The sequence below is a fragment of the Chionomys nivalis genome, chromosome 20 (genome assembly GCF_950005125.1).
Source record: "Chionomys nivalis chromosome 20, mChiNiv1.1, whole genome shotgun sequence".
Taxonomy (NCBI): domain Eukaryota; kingdom Metazoa; phylum Chordata; class Mammalia; order Rodentia; family Cricetidae; genus Chionomys; species Chionomys nivalis.
In genome coordinates, this window is record NC_080105.1 from 4791447 (window position 1) to 4810541 (window position 19095).

Here is a 19095-nt window from a genome sequence, read left to right on the forward strand (position 1 = left end):
ATATAAAATAATGGAAATGGATTAATCCTAGATGTAAGAGCTAGCTAGCAATACGTTTAAGCTATTGGCCAAACAGTACTGCAAATAACATAGCTTCTGAGTGATTATTTCGTGGTCTGGACAGTCAGGAACAAACAAGCGGACTCCGCCAACAAGCCTCAGTCTAAAATGGCACCATGTAAAGGTAAGAATTTGGTTCAGGCCCCAGAACCCAAGTGAAAACACTGTCAGGGTGGTCTGTGCTCCTGTTTCCAGGAGGACCCGAGGCCCAGTGGCCAGGCAGCACAGGAGGAAGCTAGAGGGTCACTACAGAGGGACAAATGTGAGCACACGTCAATCAGAATTTATTATCATCTTGTTCTCAAGACAGGGTTCCTCTGTGTAGCCCTGGCTGTCTTGGAAGTCACTCCTGGTTGGAAGTAAACCAGGCTGGCCTTGGAGTGCTGAGATTAAAAGCACGTACCACCACACCCGACAGTCACTTGGTTCCAGGACAGCCAGGCTCTACAGGGAGACTCGGTCTCAAAAAACCAAAACCCAAACCCACAAATGCTGCTGATGTCCCAAGTGGAAAGTGCAGAAAAAGAAAAGTGCACAAAAATTTCAGAAAACTGAATGGCTGGAATGTCCTTCAATCTATGAGGTAAAGGCCCAGAGGGAACGGAGACAACCAAAAAGTGGGGTGAGGCCTACACTGGGGTTAGTCCTGTCCTGGGAGGGGGCTGTGGGCCCCTGAGGGCATCTGGACCGAAGTACCACTGGCTGCAGGTTGGGGTGCTCTGGGCCTCTTCCCAGACTTCCTGGTTTATCAAGGCTGCCTCTTTGCTGGCCTGGGAGGAAAGTTCCAGCACCTGACCGAAGATCCTGTGGGCAGAAGAAAGAGAAGGGACAACTTCGCCTCTGGCCAAGAACTCTAAAGGAGATCTTAGAAAAACAAACTTGTTAGAGAAATAGGTTCTCTTCTTCCATACAGATCCTGGGGACTGAACTCAGGATACCAGACTTTCCTTGCTGGCTGATCTCAGGACCCTAATGGTGTCTTTGGAAGTCAACAAGGGTGGCTGCAAACTTGGGGGCAAGTGTGCATGTGTCCATATGGTGCTGCAGACAGAAGCAGGGCCTGTGTATACTGAGTTCCCTCCGTCCCCAGCTCTCCCTCTTTTGAAGGAGACAGCACCTAAGATTCCTAGGCTGACCCTAAACTGATGACCCTCCTGCCTCAGCCCGCAAGCAGCTGAGACAGCTGACAGATCTGTGCCCCAGGCCTGGCAGGAAAGAGCTGTGTGGCGAGCCTTGAATGCATCCTTCATCCTCCTGTTCACTTGGGACCTCAGTGCCCCACACCCTCAACAGTGGGCAAATTTTATGTGAGGAGACCTTGTTGGTGCCAAGCTAGATGTGAGATTCAGCCATTACCACATGGTCAAAGGCCAGGTGTCTGAAGATTTTAACAGCCCCTAGGTGATGATGGGAGGGTGTGTCCAACTGTGAATACCAGGTACATCTGTACTGCTCGGCCATACAGTGGTCACAAGCACGGGGAGACATCCTCAGTCTCTGTTCCATGTGAGTGGTGGCTGACCCATCCTGTGGGTATGGTGCTTCAGAATCCCTGAGAACTCCTATGGGCATCTCCTTAAATGCATTTTTTTGGAGGTGGCCAAAATGGCTCGGTGGGTGAAGGTGCTTGCTTCCAAGCCTGCCTGATGACCTTAGTCTGATCTCTAGGGCCCACAAAGTGGAAAGAGAGAACAGATCCCAAAGCTGTCCTCTGACCTTTACACTCATGCCTTGGCATGCATGTGCCCAAACATAAAAATACGTAAAAAAACAAAAACAAAACCCCAACACGTGTGATGTTCATGCCTGCCATTCTAGAACTCTGCAAGCTGAGGTGGGAGGATTTCTGCCCGTTCAAAGCCACACTGGGTTACAGATTGAGACCTTGTCTTAGAAAAACACACAAAACAACAATGTCCCTCAAGAAACCACCAGACTGGCTAGGCAGTGGTGCTGTGCAGCTTTACTCCCAGCTCTTGGCAGACAGAGGCGGGTGAATCTCTAAGTTCGAGACCAGCCTGATCTACAGAGTGAGTTCCAGAGGGAGAAACTCTGTCTAGAAACAAAACAAAACATACAAAAAGAAACCCCCAACCATCCTGCTAAGACTGACTTCTGAATGACGTTTAACATGTGTTGAGCAACTGTCAGGCTCAGAAAAGGCTCCCTCTGTCCCCTGCTGGCCCGGAGCTGCCCTGTCTAGGGCATGAGACTGAGTGTGGGATGCTTTCCTTGCCCGTGGTGACCTCAGGTCTCTACTGTCCCCAGTCCTACTCTGCTGGACTCTGGCACAGTATGAATCGATGGCTTCACTGCACCCAAGGTCCCAGTGTCTCAGAACTCAGAAGTGGGCTAGGAGCTGAACAGTGCGGTAGTAGTGAGGCACTCAACAGCTGAGTCCTCAAAAGCCCAGACAGTCTTCACCTGAGATAGCAGCTGGGTGGAGTTACACCTCCAGCAATCCAACTGAAAAGAAAGGGAGGATGGAGAGAGGAGGGGAAGGATGGAGGGGAAAGGGGGAGGCCTGACCCACACCTGTAGAGCTCTAGGTCCTTCTTGGTAATCAAGTCCCTGAGTTCCTCCAGCAGGCATGACACCTGTGCACTAGCGTCCGGCACCTGCGCGCTGGTGTCCGGGGAGGAGATGCCCAGCTCGCCCAAGAGCTGCAGGGTGGTCTTTAGGGCCGGCTCCAGATCATCTGTGGAGATACAGGCTGTTAGCAGGACTCCGGTGCCCAAAGCAGCAGCTGTTTGAGCTGTGCAGAGTTGGCTCTTCTCTCACACTCAGGGAACAGGGCCAAAGGGAGGGATCTTAGGAGATCTCCCTCGTCCCTGGAGTGTGGGTGCCAAGTGCATGCTGGTAAGGACAAATCCAGTGGGGAGTGCACAGGTGCTTGTGTGACTGCTACCCAGGAGGGCTCCTGTGGACCAGGGGAGCTGGGGCTTCAGGCTGCAAGCCGCTGCTCTGTTCTCTCACCCTCTGTCCTTCCACTACGAGCGACAAGCAGGATGCACCTGCCAGATGTGGCTTGGACCTGCACTTCCTGGCCTCCAGATCTAAAGAGCTGAGGTTCTGGTATCTGTAGCAGCTGTGTGCCCCAGGCACAGACCTGCACCACACACAACCTAGCATGGTCATGAGGGTTAAAGGACCTGTTCCCGCTGTGTCCTCACCTCACCATCAGCGCTGGGGTTGTGCTGGGTACAGACTTGCTAGGGGCAGTTTGGTAGGAGGATCGCTACAGGTTCCAGGTCAACACTGTGCTCTTTTTTGGAGCCAGGGTCTCACTGTGTTGTAGCTCAGGCTGGCCTGGAACTCACAGCCTCCCAAGAGTCAGACAATAAATGTAAGTCACTGTACCTTTTTCATTTGTTACGCAGCCCAGGCTGAGTAAACCCTGTGCAGCTAAAAAGTCCTAATGAGGATGTCTGCTCCAGAGAATCCCTCAAGTGACCTCTCAACACCCCCACCCTGTAGGTAGGGCCCAGGGCTCAGGGCCGGTAGATAGGTCACCCTGCCCCCAGAGTCTTCCAGCTGTGAGGTCCAGCTTGGGGTTGGAATCCTGACTCAGCTGCCTGTGTCCTACTTGTTCCACACGGGTTCCAACACAACCCCAGGGTAGAGGCACCTAGAATATGTGCACCATATTGGGGCTCCTTCCTGCTGAGGCAATGCCACACAGCGAGGCTGTTCCTACCTAGGAGTTCCTGCCCACTTCCCTGCATGTGGATGGCCTGCACGGGCAGCTCATGTCGAGTGGTGTCCAAGGCTGTGGCCAGTGTCTTGTATTGCTCCTTGAAGGGCTTTGCTACAGCCTGGAAAGGGCCCAGCACCTCCATCTGCAGGCAGAAGGGGACGCTGTAAGACACACCGCTCACTCGCACAAGAAGGGCCAGCCTCCAGGTAACAGGACGCCCTCTGACCTGCCCTGGACGGGGCACTGTTGCTATGCTAAGCTCCACGGTGGGACAACATCAAAGCTGGCAGGTGCCAAGGATCCTGCAGACTGTGTGGCAGAGACAGGTGCCCCATGCACAGTACTCCACTCATATCAGGAGCCTGAGCAGGGCGGGCAGAACGCGAGTGGATGCTCAAACCCACCTGGGCATCCAGGATGGTAGCCAGCTCCTGATGTTTCTGCTGGAGCAGCCGTCGGCGCCGCAGCTCCAGCACCCGCCGCTGTAGACTCTCCTTCTCACGGCATATGGCCGCTAAGTCCTTCTCAGCCTTCTCCTCCAGCAGAGTCAGGTTGTTTTCCATCTGTGGGTTGCAAGACCAACTCAGGTGGGGTGGGGGAGGTGACAGAAGACACACGCTGTTTCGTGAGGCCCAGTTAAGCTCACCTTCACAGACAGCAGGGTCAGCAGCAGTGTCTGCGACTCCATCATGTCCATGGTCTCCTGCAGATCCTGCAAGGGTCCTGCTGTTCAGTTCCCAGTAAGCCATGTTGACCCGGCTCTTCGGGCATGGCAGAACCCCAACCTCTGTGTACTTTATAGGTTCAAGTACAAATAGTGTCCGCGGGGCTGGGGATGGAGTCAGGCCACATCTCGCCCAGAAGTGTATGGGTGTCTCTCCACTCAGTATATGGGCACACTGACCTGAGCAAGGACCCATGGACACCACAGCCCTAGCCTCCATCCTGGAGGACTGGCTGCCGGGAGTCAGACCTACCCACCGCCCGCTCCCCCAGTGCTTACCTGTCTCTTCTTGGGAAGGGGTGTCTTTTTCTGAGTGGTAAAGGACGTGGACTCAGCTTTCTTTGACATTGTCCTGTCTAGCTGGGGAGCCGTCCTGAACATGCTTGTGTCTAAAATAGACCATTTCATTCTTTCCCTTAGTTTTTGGAGATGCAGCTGCCGCCACCCCACCTGGGATCTGCCACCCCACCTGGCAGGAGAGAACACCTGGGACCCACTCCCAGGCCTGGTGTGTATGAAAGGCACATGCTGGTCTCACAGCAGTGAGTCAAACTGGCGACAAGGGCTGCCCAAAGCTGGGGCCATCCTTACAAGCTCAGCCTCCGAGGGGCTAAAAGAAACCGGTTACCTTTGATGGATGAAAGGTCTAGGTAGGGCGGGGCTGTGCTGTGCCCTTCCAGCATGGTGGACTGCAGGCCTCCTGTTCCCATCACCAGGCTGTCTTCTGCCCAGAGAAGAATGCCACGGTCAGTGCCATTGGGCCCATACCCCTTGGTTCAATACAGCTTGGGGCCACCAGGACTCTTTCTTCCAGGGTGTGTGGGTACTAGACTCTTGGGCCTGTGAGCTCCACAGCTGAGGCGAGGGGCAGCTTCTTGGGTCTCTTGTTCTTGGGCATAGACTACAGAACCGTGAGCTCGATAGCCTCTTTAATTGCCTTCTGTTTTTAATAAGTTATTTACTGTGTTGAGTGTGACTGTTTGGGCTGAGGTCCTTCCATGCTGGTCCTAGGGATTGAACTCAGGTCACCAGGCATGTAGCCAACGTCTTTACTGGCTGAGTCATCTCACATGGAAGAAACCTTTTTATTTTTTTAAGTTTTTTTTTTTTTTTTTTTTTTTTTTTGTGGGGCCACCTCCTTTAATCCTAAGGGCATACACATTTAATTCTAGCACCTGGGAGGCAGAGGCAGGCTGAACTCTGAGTTCAAGGTCAGCCTGGTGTAACAGAACTAAGTCCAAGACAAACCAGGGTTACACAGAGAAACCCTGTCTTGACAAACACACACTCTGCCAGGTGGTGGCGGTGCCTTTAATCCCAGCATGAGGGAGGTAGAGGCAGTGAGTTCCAGGACAACTAGGACTGTTGCACGAGACACCCAGTCTTGAAAAAAAAGAAGGAAAAGAAAAAGAAAAACAAAAAAGATTTATCACCCCCTTTTCTCTAAAATTTTACTAGATATACAATATTCTGCCTACATGTATCCTTGCAGGCCAGAAGAGGACACCAGATCTCATTACAGATGGTTGTCAGCCACCATGTGGTTGCTGGGAATCGAACTTAGAACCTCTGGAAGAGCAGGCAGTGCTCTTTACTTCTGAGCCATCTCTCCAGCCCCAACAAATCTCTTCTCGGAAGAACAAATTACCACCAAGCAGAATTTAGTGGCACACTCCTTTAGTCAAGCACTCAGGAGGCAGAGGCAGAGGCAGGGGGATCTCGATGAGTTACAGGACAGCCTGGGCCACACAGTGAAACCTTGTCTCAAAAATGAACAAATAAAAACCTGTCAACTTCTCAGGCACAGGCACTGTGTTACAGCCACAGAAATAGACTAACGGGCACATGGCGCTATCAGGCTCAGTCTTTCTTCTTAGTGGAGGGCACATCCTTCCCTGCTGGACAAGCCCTGGGCTGGCTACACCCATACACCACAATCTGCAATTCCCAAATATAAAAAAGAATCCATTCAAAGTGGTGAACTGTGAGAGAGGTGGGGAAGGACTCTCTATTTTCTGCTTTTACAGCAGGGTTGAGCAGGGAAGAGTCAAGAAACTTCATTTCCTACAGCCAGGTGGAGCGGTGACAGTGGCCCTCCAGGCTCCTGGAGCTGTGAAGTCAGTAGCTCCTATGCTCAAGGCCCAACCTGGCACTCGGGAATTCAGAGCTGTCCTCATCTACAAGGCAACTTCTGGGCCAGTCGAAGGTACATGAGGCCCTGTGTCAAAAAAATGGGATGGTTTGGCTGGCTGAGCCCATAAAGACGCTTCCTTGCCTGGCAAGCCCGATGACGGGCTCGATCCCTGAACTTGCAGGAAGCTGGAGGGAGAGAAATCCAGAGTTGTCCTCGGACATCACATGTGCCAAGGCATCAGGAACAACTACCAATGACGACAAAATGAGAAAAACAAAAACAAACAACGTTCCTCAGCTTTGATACTGGGCCAACTAGATGCTAGCCAAGGCATCCTGTGCACCAAGGGCCAACCAGCGGCTGTGGTTCATCCATCGGAAGCCAAAATCCAATAAAATGTCTGCACACACCCTAACCCTAGTCAGTCACTGGTGGTGAGCACCTGTTTAAGGCCAGGCAGGTCCTGACTCCTGACTGGCCCGTCCTCAGGCAGGGCTCACGCCGTACATGAGAACGTCCTAGCCAGGCTCGTGTGCTGCTCTCATCCCTGCCTGGGAACAGAGAAATTTTTGTTCCTGTTTTTTGAGATAGGGTCTCACGCACACCCTGGCTTCAATGGAGCCCACGTGGCCAAGGATGCTCTTGAACTTCTGATCTTCTTGCCACCACCTCCCAAGTGTCCAACTGTCAGGCACCCCATTGGTTATAATTTCTGCAGCATCCCTAAACTGACAGCAAGTAGCAGCTCCTGGATCTGCAAGTAGTTCCATGGACATAAGGTTGGGCCTCAGACACTCTGCCTATGCTCCCAAAACACACTTGAACCACATCCTTTCTGACAGAGACCCTTGATGCTCAGTTTTCACTGCCAACCTGACACAATCTAGGATCACCTGGGAATTGAGGGACTGTTTGGATCAGGCTGGACTGTGGACAGTCTGCGAGGGGTTGTCCTGATTGCCCTGAGGGAGGCCTGGCAGCTCCTTCCCTGCTGCCAGAGTCCCACCCCTCCAACCCCAGGACTCACCTTTGATCTTCTGCAATGTGCTGGTCTTTCTTCCCTCTGGTGACTTCCCTCCAGCAGACACAGAAGCCTGTTATGTAAACAGACAGTCAGAGGTCAGGCCACTTGACCTTTGATGCATTTGCTTAAAGGTCGGATGGAGAAGCGCGGCGACCACAGGACAGTCAAACAGCGGACAGCTACGTTCATCAGACATGGGAATTAACAGCACACGTGCTGGACTGCCATCTCGATGGGTGTGTGTTTGCGTGTGCTGTGGAGGGGCTGGCGACCGACTTCCTAAGGCACTCTCAGGACGTGCTGACTTCTACAAGGTTACTCTGGACTTGAGGAGACATTGAATTCTCCACTGGCCTAAGTCTATAAAGCTCACAAACAGCAGCGGCACCACCAGCAGCAGTGGGTGCCAGGCTGTCAGGTACAAGACACGCAAGGAGCACGGTGGGGGTTGTATGGTGGTTCATTCTCATTCACCACTGGGTCTGGGGACCCTCTGTAGGAAATAAGGAGGCAGCAGGATGGAACAGGAAAACTAAAACCTACTCCTTGTCAAAACTACCTAAGCCTATTCAGACTAGAGCAAAGAAGTTTGCCAAGTTTGAGGGTCACTTTGGGCAACCACCTGCAATGGCCCTAGGTGTCAGGCCAGCAGGCAGCAGACTCCACCCTGCATAGGTGCTGCCAGCCAGGCCCTCAAGGGCACGAAGAGAATCAGCTGTGAAGAACAAAGTGCAAGCTCTGCTTCTCGCCTGCCTGACAGTGGGGCTCTTGACCACCCTGGCCACGATCACACTGGGACTGCTGTGGCCTTGGCTCCAGAACCCGGGGTCATCGTGCTCTACAACTGCTTGTGCCTGTGCCCTCCCCTCAGACCAATCTGCATAAGGGAGCACACACTCATGCAGACCTGGCTCCCCCGGGTGGTACTCCAGCCGAGGGCTGTGGGGGGTAGGGTCAGATACTGAAGAACCCACTGTGAAGGTAACTGGACTGAGTGTGACCAGGAGCTGAAGAGTTGACTCGGTGGTTAAGAGGAGAACTTGGATTCAACTCCCAGCACCACGTGGTGACTCCAGGGGATCCGATGTACTCTTCTCAATGGTGTGCAGGGAAAGGGCTTGCCTAGTATGTTTGAGTCTTATATTCAATTTTAGCACCAGGAGCTAAAAAAAAAGTTGGGCCAGTGGGTAAAGGTGTTTGCCACCAAGACTGCCAAACCAAGTTGATGTGCAGGACCCATGTGGTGGAAGGGGAGAATCAATTCCCACAGGTTGTCCTCTGATAACCATATGTACAGTTGGCCTGAACCCTACTCTAATGAATAAAAATGTAGTTAAGTTTTTAAAGTCACCATGAATCTCATTATTTGTACACTCAATGCCAATTAAAATGTTTCAAAAGCACACCCTTAAGAATGGCACGTGCCGAAGACAGATGCCATCCTCACACATAATACACGAAAGCCTGTGGGAACCCAAGAAGAGTCATAGGGTTCAGGTCTTGAGACCCCCATGCCAGCACGTCCCCGACGCTGACTCGGGATTCCATGCAATCAATCCCCAGCAGGTGCTGGGCTCTGGCACATGAAGGTCTGGGCTCCATCAACAGGTCTGTGTACACGCCTGACTGCTGTGGGATAATCTTTTTGTACACTGTAAAGATGTGTCTCTGCCCAAGGCGCCTTCTGATTGGTTAAAAAAAACCTAAATGACCAATAGCTAGGCAGGAGAGAAGGGAACTCGGGAAGAATCAGAGGCTCTCATAATTAAGCTGGGGAGACTCTGAGGGAGTCAGCAGTATAGAGAGGCAACAAGCCACACGGCAGAATGTAGACTAATACAGACATGGTAATTTTTTTTGTTTTGTTTTTTAGACAGAATTTTTCTGTGAAACAGTCCTACTGCCCTGGAAATTTCAACCAGGTTGGTCTTGAACTCACAGAGGTCTGCCTGCCTCTTGAATGTTGGGATTAAAGGTGTGTGCCATCACCACCACCCGGCAGAGCTAGTTGGGAACAAGTCTAGACTAAGGTCAAGCTTTCATAATTAATAAGAAGTCTCTGTGCTATCATTTGGGAACTGGCAGTCTAAAGAAGGTCCAACAACATATGACAAACAGTCGCGCTTGGACGTGGTGGCCCTGTCTTTAATTCCAGCCTTCAGGAGGCAGAGGGGTGGATCTCTCTAAGTCCCGGCCAGGTAGGAATATGTAGAGAGACACTGTCTATAAAAGAAAAAAGGAAGAAAAATCCATAATGGAATATTGGTCTTTTATTTTGGGGAAGGGTTGAGATAGGGTTTTTTGTATTTAATAAATAAAGACCGCCTGAGATCTGAGAGTAAAGCAGTCCCTCTGGTCAGCCTTACGGACCAGGTTATGGTGACACACACCTTTAATCCCAGCTCTACAGAGGAATAAGATGGGGGAGACAGTTCTCAGACACAGTCTCATTCTGAGAAATCTGGAGGCAGGATTGCCATTTCAGACTGAGGGAGAGGCAAGAGCCAATGGCTGGCTGTTTTGCTTTTTAGACCTTCAGATTGAAACCCAATTTCTGACCCTGAGCGTTTATTAGTCATGCTTCAGGGTTTCTTTGTGCAACAGCCCTATCTCTCCCGGAACTAGCTCTTGTAGACCAGGCTAGCCTTAAACTTACAGAGATCCGCCTATGCCTGCCACCACCGCCTGGCTGGAATATTGATTGGTCTTTTGAAAGCAAATTCAGAACTTTTGCTAATGACACGAGAGGTGCTGCCTGTGGCTGCTGACAGCAGGCCACGAAAACCAACCACTGAAAACCCTGACTCACTAGCGAGAAAATGTCCAAGGTGGAAAATATTGGAACAAACAAACCAGCAACAAAGTGAGAATTTAATGGCCAACAAGCAGGGCTGTGTGGTGTGTGGTCTGGCAGTCACTTTGCAAGTCTGAAGACCTGAGTTTGAATCCCCAGCATCTACACAGAAACAAATCCACAAGAAACTCTCCCCCTAGCAAGGGATGAGGAACACAAAAGGATCCCAAGAGCTGGCAGTTGAGTGAGATCCTGTCACAAAAGAAAGATTTCACTCTGGCATCCATCCATGTGTACATGCATGGTTGTACAACCTGCAACACACACACACACACGAAAAAGAACAAGGACCAATGCAGAGCAATGCCCACCATCAACTGCCTTGGAGACACCTACTGAAGTCACAGAAGTGTGCCTGGGGAACGTGAAATGGTGCGGCAGTTCAGAAGGAATGAGAGCACACAGCACAGCCCGGGCACCTGTCCACAACTGGAATCTGAAACTCAAGAGCATCTGCCCCACACTCAGGGAAAGGGCTGCTCAGCTGGAAGCGGCTCCACTCAGGACCAGCCCTTCTGAGAGCCATTCAGCCTCAGGAGAAAGCAGCAGGCTGATGTTACCATGACAACAGACACTTAAGACTCCAGCCAGATCGAGGTCACCTGATGGGGTACCAGAACCAAAATGTCTTGTATAGACACATGGGGGCACTGTGGCCAAGCCTTCAAGGCAGCAACAGCCACAGGGTGAATGGAAGCAAGGATAAGTAGCTTGAGGAAGCTGTCTGCAGGGTGATGTGAGAATCCCGGGAACCCTCACCACACTTCCTGGGGCACAGGCCAGGCAGATGGGAACATAACCTTCTGATTGTCATAAACCAAGCCTGTGCTCAGCACTGCTCCCTGGCCTTGACAGACAACCAGGAACTGGATCCTGTGCTCCAGGGATGTGTCACCACAGGGATGAGCCTGCAGCTGACCCCAACATGTTTCCCCCATTCTTGCAATGCACTGCAGCTTTTGGGGCCTCAGGAAGACCTGCCAGCCTTGCTTATTGACAGCTTAAAAAGTATCACACAGGAATATGCAGAAGTGAATGTCACCCCTGCCAGCTGTGCCTGTGGCCCACACCGAGTGCCGCTGTCAGTGCCCATCACTCAGGAGCCTCCCGGGTGTGGAGGGATAGTGCTGGAGGACAGACTGGACAGAACAGAGGGCCCCAAAGCAGGAGGGGCAGAGGAGGTACATACGACTGGTGTCTCTCACCAGAGACTCAGGACTGTGCCCCAAACCTGGAGGCTGCAAAGGCCTCAGTGGTGTCTTCCAGGATCGGGCTCAGCTGCCATGCGCCCTGCGCCCACTCCTAGTGGCTCCAAGAGTAAAAGACTCTATTACCTTCTTGGTTTTCTTCTCATACTGCAGGTATTTGGACTCAACCACTCTTCCTCCTGCAGACGACACAGTGTTTGTTAGAGAAGAGGAAACTGCAGTGTGAAGACATAGAGCATGAGCAGGACCCCACAGTGGGGAGCCGGGGCCAATGACAGGAAAAGCACCAGCCTTACTGCCCGCTGCAGACTGGCTCCTTCAGTCTCCCCAGTATGCACATGGCAGCTACTGCATGTAGTGCCTTCACAGGACACTCAGTGTTCATAAGACACTGAAGGGACGTCTCTTGTACGTGGGTCCTTGGAGTAGGAGCAAGTGCCAAGTAAGTTCAAAGACAGAAACATTCTAGACCGTGAAAGCCAGGGGCCAGTGGGATGGCTCATTGGGTGGAGGGCTTGCAACCAAGCCTGATGACCTTGGTTCGACTCCCAAGAGCCTTTCTCTGACCTCTATATGTGCACCATGGTATCCCCCTCACCTTCAGTAAATAAGTGCAATTTTTAAAAAAAGGAACAGGAGAGATGGCTCAGTGGTTAAGCGCTTGTTGCTCTTGCAGAGGACTGGAGTTAGGGTCCCAGCACCCACAGGGATGCTTACAGCTGTAACATCAGTTCTGGGAGATTCAACACTCTCTCTGGTGTCCAAGAGCATCTACATTCATGTGCACACCCCCCTCCCACCTACCAAAACACAACAAATCCCACAGCATTTTGGGTCTACCCCTCTCTGGTGGAGTCCATCTCTGTTCTGTGTCTCAGTACAGTAAAGCTGGGCTGATCACCGAGGTCTTGCTATTCCCACCTTCCTATCTTTAAATCAGAGGGATAAAGATCCACTCCTGTAACCCTAGATGATGTTAACTGCTATGAGGGAATGGCCATGCTGGCATGGATTTGGGGGTTCCCGCTGAGATCCCACAGAGGCTCTGAGAGCATAGGTAGTGGACGTAAAAGGCCAAGTCAGACTCTGCCTGGGGCGTGTGCCAGGAAAAAGCTTGGAAAATGCAGCCCAGATGTAGGAATCTGACCCTGGTTCAGTTTAAACGTGTTGAGTCTGCAGCCAGGACAAAGAGGCCCACTGGTCTATGTGCCCAGCTCCCAGACCCTGTTTGCCAACCATGGGAGACTCCAGATTTCTCATTACAGCTGGTCTGTGTTCATTTGTACCTCGACCACTCATGTTTCTCAATTAAATGACGCTAGCAGATTAAAAAGTAACAATAAAGTTAAAGACAGGAAAAGAGCCCACAGCAGCCCAGGGGCAGGGAAGCCGGGGCACACGTGAGCCATGTCAGATTCTGTACCTTTGGGTTGGGGAGGCATATGTCCATGTTCTTTCCTCCCCACCCACTCCAGCCTTTATCATGGGTGGGACCCTCATGAGACTCACACACAGATCCAGGCCCCCTTGGCGGCGGTTGGGGCGTCTGGCCTGGCCAGTGTTAACAAAACCAGGCAGCACGCAAACATGTCATAGGTTACACACAAAACTGCTGGGCTGAGGCCACTCAGTGGCACGGTGCTCAACTGGCACAGTGAGGGCCCCAATTCTACTTCTGCCATCGCAGTAAACAAACAAAAAAATCTGCTGAGGATATAGGTCAGTGGTTAGGCGCTTGCCTAGCAAATGTGGGGCCCTGGGCTCCATCCCTAAGACCAAACTCCAAGCCCCAAACCCCACCAGGTCCAGTGATCACTGTCAACCCTGACGGTCCGAGTTTAATCCTCCGGACCCCTATGGTGCAACAAGAGAAACAACCGCCCAAATTATGCCTGACCCCATGTGTGCCACGTGTGCTACACGAAGTGTAACAAAAAAAAAAATGGAGCCTAGGAGGCTGAGGAGCACTTGCTCTTCCAGCACCCACACCGGGCAGCTCCACAGGTTTCTGAATGAACTTGGATCTGTGGCCTGTGCACATCTAGAGCTACACCTTCGAGGGACTTCACTACAGTCACACAACACCTCAGGGACAAAGACAACCCCGAGACCCCAAAGGCATGCCACTGAGCAGTGGAAGTTTCAGACTTGTCTCTGTCTCCCCTGCCCCCAAGAAATCCCTTTCATGAACTAGATGGCACCCGAGAGGTAGAGGCAGGAGGATCAGGAGCTGACCGGCAACCTGGCTCCATTAGACTTTCTCAGAGAACAGTAAGGTTCAGCATGTAAGGCACTTGCTTGCTGCCCGGCTTGATTGATGACAAATTGACTCCAAGTTCCCTTCTGACTTCTACACTCATGATACAATATGCACACCCCTCCAAAGAGATCAATACACGTGTAATAAAAAAATTAAACAAAAATCGTTGATGAAGACAAAACAAAGCACTTTCCTTAAAGTGCTCACCTTGTACTCTTCTTCCTTTTGTCTTGGGGGCACCAGTGGCTGCGGGCTTCCTACAAGAGAGAAGAGAGATGTGCTACTCATCCAGCTACAAGATCTGCAGAGGCCAGAGCCACCTTCTGTCAGCTGCAGCGGGGCATGTGAAGGTCGTCCCTAGACAGGCAGGAGGTGGAACCCCCACAGGACCAGCTTCCTCCTGAAGGCAGTAGAACACTGGTCACAGGGCTCAGGGCTTCCTGACCAGGAAGATCCCTGTCTCATCAGGGGCGTGGCAACAGCCAGAGAGTGGGAGGGCTTAGGAAGGCTGGGGCCGAGGATGTGCCAGCACAGGGGCTGGAGAAGACAGGAGGGATGAGATGGCAGTTGGGGAGAGGACGGTGACACAGCCTTTCTCTGCAAAATGTCAGTTTCCTAGGCTCCCCGGTCACTGTCATGACCAGCAACTACTCAACTTTGCTATTCTAGTACCAAAGCTGACATAATGGGTGGCCATGTGGCAACAAAACTTTGCTGACATAGCACATTTTGGGTCACACATCGCTCATATGTCACCAAATAGTTGTATTCTCTAAATATTTTTCATTTTTACTTATTCTGTGTATGTCTGTGTGAGTGCAGGTGTGTAGGTGTCACCATCTGTGAGTACTATGGTGCATGCAGAGAGGTCAGGGGACAATCTCAGCATAGGTCACGTTCCACCTTCTCATCCACAGCTGCGTATACCAGGCTAGCCAGTCCTCACTCCTGCAGACTCTCCTGTTTGGCCTCCCATCTCCCTGTAGGGTGTGCTGGGAGTGCAGGCACTACTGCATCCAGTTTTTACGTGGCTTCTGGGGACCCAAACTCAGGTTGTCAGGCTTGTTCAGTGATGATTAACACCCACCCCCCCACACACACACCAACAGGGTCTCACGCCACAGCCAAGGCTAGCCCAGAACTCATCATCTTCCTACCAGGGCTGGACAGACAGTTCGCAGGATAAAGAGTTTGCTGCTCTTGCAGAGGAACTGAGCTTAGTCCCCAGCAGTCCAGCTCTGGGGGTCTCAAGCCTCTGCTGCACTCACACGAGCACACCTATATGCAGGAAGTTAAAAGCAGGGCTGGCGGTTCTGGTGCTGGCTTCTTCCTGCAGCCTACAGATGGTGGGGCTTGGTCTTGGGAAGCAGGGCAGGTGCACCTGCTGTGGTCCCTCAGGGTGCCCCAGGGTCTGCCCATCAGCCACGGAGGCCTCAGCAACATGGCCTTGACCTGTCCTGTGCCCATCACTACCCGTGTAAAGAGCTGGAAGCCTGAGGTGCAGTGCTGGTCAGGAGGCTCCACCCACCGGCCTCTTCTCTTTAGCACTTCAGCCTTTTAAATCTGATGCAGTATGTGGTGCTCACGTCCTCTGACACACAGGAGGGCAGAGGACGACTTTTATAGTTGGGTCCTGGGAATCCTGAGGCCATGAGGCTTGGTGGCAGCACCTTTACCTGCGAGTAAGGAAGCTGGCCTGGGGCTGGGTGTGGTGGTGCAAGCCTATAAACTGCAGAGGCAGAGGCAGGTGGACCTCGTTGGTCAAGTGTCTAAGTGAGGGGCCTACTTATCATCTCTCAGCATCCAAGTGCCTGTCACAGAGCCAGCCTGGCAGGCATACCCTGTCCCTACCCTGAAGTTCCCCAGCTTCTCTTTTCTATATAACTCAGGTGTTCTGTCTACTTGGTCTGTACATTTCTAGTGCTCTCTTTGCTCCCTCTCTCTCTTCTCATGTCCTGGTGCAGGCTGCTGGGCAGGTTCAGTATGGACTCTTCCTGATGTCTCTGGCTGTACTTTCCCTCATATCTACAATAAACCTTCTCCTCAACTATATACGTTGGAGCAGTCATGTCCTCATTTTTCTTTTCGTTTTCTTTTCTTTTTTGAGACAGGATTTCTCTGTGTAAAAGCCTTGGTGAGAGCTACCTGCCTCTGCCTCCCAAGTGCTGGGATTAAAAGCCTGCAGCACCACATCCTCATTTTTCATTCAGATCTCTGTGATCTGTGAGCTGGAAGCTCACACAGGATCTCCACAGGGAGTTCTGTGACAGTGTGCTAGTATTCTTTGACTTATTAAAATATTCCTTTTAATAGTCTTACATTTACTAGCATTGGTAATCTGTAACTAATTGGATAATTTACATGCCTAAATTTAGCTTATATGTCCAGTTTAAATATAACAGCGAATGGTGCCCAATTCTCAAGTGCCTTTACAGATCTGAAAGTATGGCATTTAACAAAAGAGCTTCTAACACAGACATGCCAGCTCCCATGGCACCCTATAGCTCCTCCAAGAAGATACATGGTTACAAAGATCTTCTGCCTTAAGGCTTGCCTTTGGGTTTGGCAAAGACACCCACACAGCAAAAAGCGGCCTTCCACCTCTTCAGCTTCCTGGATGCCACCCGGGGAATCCATCTTCTCATCCTGCCAAGACAGGTGGACTAAATCTTCCCCCCACAGGAAAATCTTGGGGCCTCTTGTACCCAGCAGCTAACGGCAATCACTGCCTCTAGGCTGATGTTCTCCGAGGACTAAGAAGAGACTTGGGATTGCCTGCGAGCTAAAAAAGGTGTCTCATTTTTGCCCATTTATCCCCTTAGATCTGTCTAATGGCATTTGGTGACTTAGGGTACTGTTAACTTATTACTTCATCCATGGCATTTGATGACTTAAGGTACGGGTAGCTCATTACTTCATTTGAAGTTTCCTGCTAAAATACAAACAGGTGTGCCTCTTTCAAGGCTTCATAGTTCAGATTAACAGGTGTATCTTAAAAATTCATAGTTCCCAATTCCCTTTAATTGTCTTCTAAAATGCGCAAACCTTTTAACCTAAAGCGATAGCCTTTTGCTATGAAACCAAGGTGTAAATCTGCTCCAGTTCTCCTACAGATACCTATAGGTTTCTGGAAAAAGTTCTACTGCTGTAGTAAAAATCAGGTCTGGTAATAATAATAATAAAACCCAAACAAACAACAGTCTTCCAGAGCCTGTTTTAACCCCACCCATTTTCAAGTATATTTTACAGGTCAATCTGGCCATCTGGGCCAAAACCAACTTACAAATCGCTCTCCAGACAACATCAACACCTGCACCAGCTCCTGGGACTTCACCATTGGTACCAACTCTCCTGGATCAAGGACACCTAACAACTAAAATCTGGTTTTATCTGCTAGTGTGTCCCACTTATACACCCGAGCCTCCCCTGTACAATCCGGGCACTGCTCTGTCCCATTCTGTCTGGCAGTTAATGACTTCTCATGGCTAGCCCCATTCATAGGGCCAATAATAACAAATGCCACCTGCCTCAAGAAACAGTTGCCTGAGGTCTCCAGGATGACAGTAAATGGGAAGCCGCTCCAGCCACACCTCTCACTGAGCATGAGCCCTCCAACCACCCCCCCCATGTCACTCCATGCTCGCAGGAAGTAGCCAGACTTGAGTTGGGTCCCTATATCCAAGAGTCTGGGATGTTTGGGTGAAAGCGTCACGCCAGCCCCTGGCATCCATTTCAAGCCCCCTCCCCTGGGAAAGCCCACCAAGCCTCCCCAGGGAGGGTCAGGACCACTCCCACAGGGTTTTTAGGCTGTCCCCCAAAATATGAACACGTGGTCTCCCCTTCTCTCTCTTCCTCTCACCATGCTTTCCTGGTGCCACCCAGGAGCACTGCATCAAACATGGGTATCTTTTATTCGGTCTAATTTGGTCTGATTGGAATTATTTGTGTTGGCAGAGAGGCTCGTCTAAAAAATATTCCTAACAAAAACAAAAACTGGCCAGGTGGTGGTGGCGCACGCATTTAATCCTAGCACTAGGGAGGCAGAGGCAGGTGGATCGCAGTGAGTTTGATGCCAGCCTGGTCTACAAGAGCTAGTTCCAGGACAGGCTCCAAAACTACAGAGAAACCCTGTCCCGAAAAACCAAAAAAAAAAAAAAAAGAAAAAAAAAACCAAAACCCCCAAAAACCAAAAACTGGTTTATTTGAGACAGGTCCTCAGGTAGGTAACTCAGGCTGTCCTTGAACTGGGGATTCTCCCACCTCCACCTCCTGCCTGTGACAGGCAGGCTTCTAGTGAAGCTCGGGTGGGATGGGAGAGTTTCTTGACCGTCACTGAGAACATGTGGGTGCCACTAGCATTAAACCGCCCAGGTGTAGATTTTTATCAATTTCCAGACTCTCAAGCGATTATTTTGTAACTCCCGACTCTTCCCTTATCTGTGCTACAAAACTCCTTTCAGGAAAGAAGTAAACCTGAAATTCTAAGAAAAAAACCGATCGAGGCTCCAATACTTCCAAGCTCACTAACAAGGATGAATCCCCGCAGTGCTGTGGTGCAGCCGACTGGTCCAGCTGCTGCTGGGGGCGCACACTGGTCATCCCAGCAGGAAGAGTGGCAGGAACTGGAGAGTTCAAAGCGAGCCTGGGTTACAAGAGACCCTGTCTTGGAACCAAAACAGAACAAGTCGCACACCCTCCTCAGGAGGTTGAGCGCGCCCCTAGATGCAGAAGTTAGGAACCGTGAGGCTACCTGCTGCCAACACCAAAGTACCACGCACAACTCCACTCTGAGCCGCAGAGGAGATGCTCAGAGCTCGGGCCTCCAGGCTGGGAGGGATTCGGGGAGTGGCTCTAAGGAGCCCCGTTCTCCCGCTCGGGCACCCGTCAGCCCAGGCTCTGGCCAGCCCTCCGGTACCCCTAAATCCTGCCCTACTGTGCCCCCAACTCACCCGGCGCCCCGCTCCGAGGAGTCCGCCATTTTCCCGCCTTCCACTCGAAGAGCAGCTTCTCAGGGCTCCGCCCGCTAGGAGGCAGGCAGGACCGCGGAGCGCCGGGGCGTGCCAGCGAGCGACGCCGAGGAGCCGGCTTCCGGCCCGGCTGGGAGCGCGCTCGGAGGGGGCAGGGCTTTGTAGCG

The 19095-nt window shown here is 51.5% G+C and overlaps 1 protein-coding gene across 1 annotated transcript; it reads right to left on the reverse strand.

The window, feature by feature from the left end:
* Nucleotides 1–323: 323 nt before the first annotated feature.
* Haus8 (HAUS augmin like complex subunit 8) lies at nt 324–19041 on the reverse strand. Its single transcript, XM_057752645.1, has 11 exons — nt 18911–19041; nt 14169–14218; nt 11828–11880; nt 7643–7709; nt 5110–5205; nt 4761–4870; nt 4404–4469; nt 4162–4320; nt 3758–3899; nt 2596–2758; nt 324–864 (listed from the first exon to the last, which is right to left on the reverse strand). Exons 1-11 carry the CDS (start codon nt 18937–18939, stop codon nt 690–692), a joined length of 1110 nt encoding a protein of 369 aa, XP_057608628.1. The 5' UTR covers nt 18940–19041; the 3' UTR covers nt 324–689.
* Between the last annotated feature and the right edge of the window lie 54 nt (nt 19042–19095).

Excerpts from the sequence above, each read along its gene's own strand:
- Haus8 (XM_057752645.1), bottom strand. The coding sequence starts at position 18,939 with ATGGCGGACTCCTCGGAGCGGGGCGCCGG. Across the intron at positions 11,881-14,168 it reads AAAAGGAAGAAGAGTACAAG|GAGGAAGAGTGGTTGAGTCC; the intron begins GTGAGCACTTTA and ends TGTCGTCTGCAG. Across the intron at positions 4,871-5,109 it reads AGACCTTTCATCCATCAAAG|ACACAAGCATGTTCAGGACG; the intron begins GTAACCGGTTTC and ends GGTCTATTTTAG.